Source organism: Plecotus auritus (genome assembly GCF_963455305.1).
Source record: "Plecotus auritus genome assembly, chromosome: 7".
Taxonomy (NCBI): Eukaryota; Metazoa; Chordata; class Mammalia; order Chiroptera; family Vespertilionidae; genus Plecotus; species Plecotus auritus.
In genome coordinates this window covers 43930061-43936516 of record NC_137774.1, presented here as the reverse complement: position 1 = coordinate 43936516, position 6456 = coordinate 43930061, and the positions used below count along the sequence as shown (strand labels likewise).

The following is a 6456-nucleotide window of genomic DNA, read 5'->3' as shown; positions in this document are numbered from 1 at the left end:
CCTCCCACTGAAACTCACCTCCCACAGGGTGGAGTACACTTTTCAAGCTGCCATGGAAGAGGTTCTACCAAATTAGTGAGCATGGTCCCTGATTAAAGGTGCAGGCAGACTTGGATTAGGAGCGGACGGGTATGAATTTTCTGAGAAGCTGACTCTGCCACTGAGCTCCAGTGCTCGCCCACACCACACATATCCACATGCACAGCTCACTTTGACTCCTTCCCTTTGTTCTAGGAGAAGCCATCAGACCTCTGCCCTCTTGCAGAAACCCCACCATGTGTGGGATCCAGGGTAATGCCAGCACCTTGAATTCACGGTCCCCACACTCCCCTCCAGGCTCTGATCCAAAACTGACTCACGTTTTCTGCTGGAACAAAAGTCTCCCGTCCTCTTCACAGTACTGGAAGATGCAGCCATAGGTAGAGGAGGCCAGGAGGATGTCACATGAACTGTCCTGTGGACAGTATGAGCCTGTGCAGCCTAGAATGACTGAATCGCTCTGCACTAGGAGGTCTGAAGTGCAGGCTTGGGGTCTGCTCTGTGCACTGGATATGGTCAGTGCCTAGAGACGTGTCTGTACCTGCCAGGGCTTCTTACATATTTGCTAAATGAGTGAGCCCAAACAAGCCCCATTACAGATAGCTGGGTTAGCCTGGGCCCCACTGCTCAACCGTGGGGTTTCTGCTCTGGCTTCACCCAATAACAGAATCTCCAGGCTCGTTGTGACATGAGAAAAGAGCTTAGCCTAAGGCCCCAAGAAGAATCATATATGAGGAAGAAAAAGGACCAATTAGCACAGACCTATCCACTGTCCAGGCTCCCAGAGAAGGCTTTAGGGGAACACCCTACAGGGTCCCTACAAAAACCCTATGAGGTTGCTCCTTGGTTCACCTCCTGTTCTTAGAAACAAACACTCAGAGGGATGCAGTGATCTGAGAGTTCACAGCCAGCAAGTGGCCAAATGACCGTTCTGCTGTGGAGAGGCTCGTTGCTCACCTTATCAATAGCTGGTCCAACACCTGTTGGGTAGCTGCGAATGTTCTGTGATAACATGAAGAGGTAGGGACCAAGGTGGGTCGCTGCCCAAGAGGGAGGGCACTGGTTTGTCCAGCCCGTGTGCCTGTAGGTCTGCACCATGCAGCTCTTTTTGTTATTTCGCCCTGTGAGGTGGGAGTTCATTGCGAACCATAAGTGGATGGTTCTGGGGCCACTTGGCTAGTTGGCAGCCTGGGTCCAAGGCTGGGCTGGCCGGCTTCCGTGTTATGCTCCGGATGCCCCAAAGGGAGGCCAGCCCTTTGCCTCTGGTGGCCCAGCTCTGAGTCTGAACACAGGCTGCAGCCAGCTCCCAGGGTTAAGCAGAGCCCTGGTTTCCAGGGAGGGCAGGTCTCCAAGGCCAGAACCCTTTTCACTGAAAGTGTTGCGGATCCTGAGGCTAAAACACACCTTCCATGATACTCCAGCTCAACGGTGCCAACCTGACCTACCAGCTGCCGAAATGTTCTGGTTATTAAACAGAGAATTTGGGGGTCCCAGTAGGGACAACCCCCTTAGGTTCCAGGCTGTGAGCACATTCTAACGTAAAACAGTTTCTCTGTGTTTCCAGGGTCTGTGTCTGTAGTAAACTGAACTGTTAACAGAAAGGCAGCTGGGCCCTTCTGGGCTTGGCCCAGGCAGGGTGAAGGGCAGGGGGAGGGGCAGGGCTAGAAGGTGGAATTGGAGTGTCCGAAGATGCAGATGGGGAAGTGCTTGACATGGGAGGGCCACTGGGCTGCCAGCTGGAAGAACGTCACGTCGTTCCACTCCACGCCATCAATGAGGACCCGCTGCCTGTTCTCCTGGTTCTTGGCTGAGCAGACCAAGCGGCCGATGCCCTGGATGCACTGGCTTTTGGACTCCAAGTCCTTGCCTTTGTCTTTCTTGGGCAAAAACAGCACCTTCTTTTTCTTCTCCTTGGTGACCACAGTCATGGACATTGTGGGCGTGCCTGCATCCTCGCCACTGCTGGGCAGCCTGCTGACCTGGAGAGACCGGAAGGTGCACTGGAGTGTGTTTTTGGTGGTAGGAAGGTCTTCCTTCTCCCTGTTTCTCTTCCTGTTTGTGGGCTGGGCTGCCATCCAGTAATCCACCTGCAGCTCCATCAGCTCAGCACTGACACCCTGGCTGGGGGAAGACAGGCCTCCACTCACCGATGAGGAGGAGGTTGGGTTGTGTGAGGCCTCCCTGGCGGTGGACAAAAGCACGTTGGAGCATGAGGGGACCGCATCATCTGTGTCTCCTGACGTGGCTGAAATTGGTTGCACTCTTCCAACTTTCACTGCCCCCACAAAGGGAATGAACTTCTGTGAGGACAACTTGCCCGGGCTCTTCGGCTTAGAGATGAGCATGGCCTCTGCGATGGGCAGCTGGTGGACACAGTTGGCCCCTGTGATGTACTCTGTGATTCTTGACACTATGTTCTGCACAGCACTCTGGGCCTCCAGGTTGTTGAACATGTCCAGCCAGGCCAGGTCCTGGAAGAGGCTGTTGTAGCGGTAATCCACGGAGCTCAGGTAGCTGGCCACAGGGTGGGAACCCAGCGGGATGATCAGGAAGTGCAGGTAGCCCAGCCAGTCAGGGCTCTGGTGGGACAGATGCTCCACAAAGACCCGCAGCACTGTGCTGAAGTAGTGCTGAGCCCCCGCCACCGCGATCTTCACTGGCATCGGGGCCTCAGTATGGCAGTTGCGGTATCTTTGTATCCAGGAGATGATGGAACTGAAGGCCTCCTGGACATCCACCATGGAGCAGGTGCACACTACGGGTAGCGTGTGCTGCTGCAGGACGTCCGACAGGAACTGCCCCTGCCTGTCAGAGGTGCTGATGAGGATGATATTCTTGGGCAGACAGTCGTTGGAGATGAGGATATGGTTCAGTTGATCGTACACAGTCTTCCTGGGAACCTGCAATTGGCTCTGTGGGACTGGGCAGCGCTCCTTGATCAGGCTGTTGGACGACTCATTCAGGGACCTGCTCCAGCCCCGGCAGGCAGGCTGCTTCCCCTTGGAGCTGCTGGAGGGGATGACCAGAGACTCGGTCTTGGTGGTGCGCCTGCTGCATGGCAGCTTCTTAGGGAGCATGTCCTGGGCAGAGGTCTCTGCCTCCAGGCTGTCCTCAGGCTGTGCCGACTGCTCCCCAGGGTTGGGCATGCTGTGGGCCACCCATTCGGAGCCACTGTCGCTTGACAGGCTTTCAAAGTATGACCTGGGCTTGGGCTTTGGGGTGCCTTGGACTCTGTCATCCTCCTCCATATCTGGGCCGCTTGACAGGCTATCAGAGTATGTCATGAGCTCAGGCATGGGAGGGGTTAGGAGACGGTCATCATCCTCCATGTCTGAGCTACTGTCGCTGGGGTTCACCAGCCTGTAAAACAGACGAGCCAGGTCTTTGTCCACATCGGGGACTTGCTCCTCAGGGTCCTGCTCTGAGTCCAGGACCTCCTCCGTCATTTGAAACCTGCACAGCCACTCTGCGACTTTCTGCTGGTAGTTCTGTTGCCTGGTCATGGACCTCCTTCTTCCTATCGGCTTCTCCAGGCCCAAGTCATCCTTGTCCAGGTCATGCCTGTGGGCGGCATTGTAGCTGACCTCCAGCTCAGAGAAGACGATCTCAGAGTCTCCCTCGGAGAAGTTATCTGTGGACTCCGCCTTGTTGCTGGCTGGCATGGCACTGTCCAGGTGGTTGACGGGGTGGCTCGATAGGGAGAAGATCCGGGTCTTGTCCACCATGGTGGTGGGGGTGCTGTAGGCCATCAAGTCAGAGACACTGCCACTGAATAGCTTGCTACCCGGGCCCTGGGCCTTCGCAGGCATGTCGGCCAGGCGAGGAGGCTCCTTCTGCCTCTGGGCACCATGTATGCTCCTCATCTCGGTCTGCCAGCTGGAGTGTGCTAGGCCTTCAAAGTATTGTCTGGTCTTGGTCTTGGTGTTGCTGAGGATGCTGCCATCGTCCTCTATGTCTGGGTCACTGTCACTGGGATTCTCAAGGTTGTCATACAGGAGGTCCAGGTCCTCCTACACCTCGGGGACATGCTCTGTAGGGTCCTGATCTGAGTCTAGGACCTTTTCCGACATGTTGGACCCGGGAAGCAGAGCCATGACTTTCTGCTTCAAGTTTCCTTGCATGCATCGCTGCTTCTTCTTGGACTGCCCCAGGTCGAAGTCATCTTCTTCCAGGTCCTGCCTGTGTGGCGCCTTGTAGCTGGCCTCCAGCTCAGAGAAGCTCTCAGATTTCCCCTCGGTGTAGCTATCTGTGGACTTGTCCTTGGGCCTGGCCTGCATGGTGCCAGCCTCGTAATAAATGGGCTGACTGGACAGGGAGGAGATCCAGATCTCAGCCACCTTGATGGAGGACTCCTGGATGCAGCTGCTGAGGCTCAGCACCTGGACACCCTCGGGGGGTCGCTGCATCACTTCGGCCATGTGGATGGCACCTGTGGCCAAAGTCTTGTAGCCCAGGATGATCTGGTTGTTATGGCACTTCCTCTGCTGCAGCATGATCTGTAGCTTGTTGCCTTCTCTCTTGAGGAAGTGGGGGTACTGCAGGGTGAAGGTCAGCACCAGGTCAGTCTCCACTGGTCCCCTAGTAGGCAGCACAATCTCGTGGGATCTCAAGATGCCCTTGGAGCCCTGCATCTGCACTGCTATCACCATGGAGATGAGCTCCTTCTCCAGCTCCTTCAAGACCACCAGCTTCTTTAAAGTCAGGCTGCACAACCTGGGCACGCAGCTGGGGCTGGAGCAGTCCACCTCCCAGGTAGAGAAGAGGTTCATGGGCACTGGGCTGTTGAGCACAGTGGGCGAGCAGGCCAGGCCTGCAGGTGATGAGGAAGCTGCAGCTGCTTGCAGCATACAGGTACTTAATGGTTTCTCCCCCTGTGGTGGGACAAAGGAGGGACATGATTGGTGGCAAGAGATGGGACACAAGTGATCGAAGGAGAGAGTGCATGAAAAATGGTCACACGCTCGCCTGTGACTAGCACAGGTAAGGCCTGCATGGTGGCCTTTCAAACTCAGAGACATAAATTAACCACAAAGTTGGCCTAAAATCAGTACTTGTTATCTAAAAGCAGTTTATGGTGTGTGGTCATGTGTTAGGCCAGCGTCTTCCCTGACAAAGGTCAATCTTTACCTTAACTGAGCCTGTCTATTGTCTTTTGGCATCCAGGATAACACACCTTTGGAATGTCAAAGGAATTTCCCTTTTTCTGGACACCTCCAAGCACAGGCACTTCTCTGCGCTCTGCAGACACCACAAATCTTCTCATTGCTATTGAGTTCATTGCTGACTGCTAACTAGCCTCTAGGCACCTGTATAAGAGAGGCATGTGTCTATCGTTTTAGTTTTTATCTAATCCCAGAGATTTCCCTGCTTTGTTTTCTCCTGCCTCTCTAAGCAATGGATTCCATGTAACCCACATACATCTCCACTTTTGAAGCTGAGGCACATAAGGGGGTTGAATGAGACTTGAGGGGTGTGAGCATCACGGAGCAATAAGCAGCATGCTTCGAACCACTACATAACATCCTTAGAAAATTTGCTCAGATTCTGCAGATATAAAATAACAACAAAAACAATGAAAACAAACACACCTATAATTAACATGGGAAGTTGTGCCTCCAAGGCAGGAAACTCCCAGACTCCAGCCCTCATTAACCCCTGATAGGAAGCCTTGACTTTCAAGTGCTTTACAGAAATGGGAAGACTTAAAAGAAAATATCAACTGAAAAATGGCCAAGATGCAGTTGTCTTTGGGTGCCTAAATTAATTTTTTGCAGGAACAAAAAAAAAAAAAAACACTAGAAAAATGTCAGCCCTAAAATGAAACTGATTGAATGAACAGGAAGCATTTCTTAATTTGGAAATTCAAAGCTTCTAAAGAGAAACACAGAAAATCTTTTAAAAAATAAATTAATGAGAAATTGTAGAGACTATCTCTTAACTCTCCTGAAGCTAATAAATGCTATCACCCCATTCTCTCCTTCTATAGCACGTCCACTACATCTTTTGCTCTCTGAGCTTCCTTGTCCAGACGTGTTCTTTCCCTTCCCTTCTTCCTTCTCCTTCTGTCCCCTCCACTACCCCTCTCTACTGACTTAAGGGAAAATGAGAATAGGAATTCAACCAGTTCCCTTTGGAGAAAAGCTGCTCTCAGCCAGAGACGAACCAGGAATCATTCTCAATTTTCTCTATGTCCCTGACTGATTCACAAAGAAATTTAATTGATAGAAAATGCAATCTTGGCTATTCTAACCTATTCCAATTAATATACTCCTGATTTCTGGGAGCCCAAATAAAGCATGGTAGCAACCATGCTTGGGTAAAAAATGCTGTTTAATATTTTAACCCTGCTGTTTGGCTTCCTTACTTATTTGCTTGTTAAACAATAGAAAAGTTATTTTGATTTTCTGAACTTATGTA

The 6456-nt window shown here is 52.2% G+C and overlaps 1 protein-coding gene across 1 annotated transcript; it reads right to left on the bottom strand.

The window, feature by feature from the left end:
• Positions 1–1700: 1700 nt before the first annotated feature.
• LOC308252590 (phosphofurin acidic cluster sorting protein 2-like) lies at positions 1701–4820 on the bottom strand (the record flags this gene model as incomplete). Its single annotated transcript, XM_080677376.1, is given in 2 exon segments — positions 1701–4049; positions 4053–4820. Coding segments are annotated over 2 exon segments (3105 nt in total). The 5' UTR covers positions 4809–4820.
• Positions 4821–6456: the final 1636 nt, after the last annotated feature.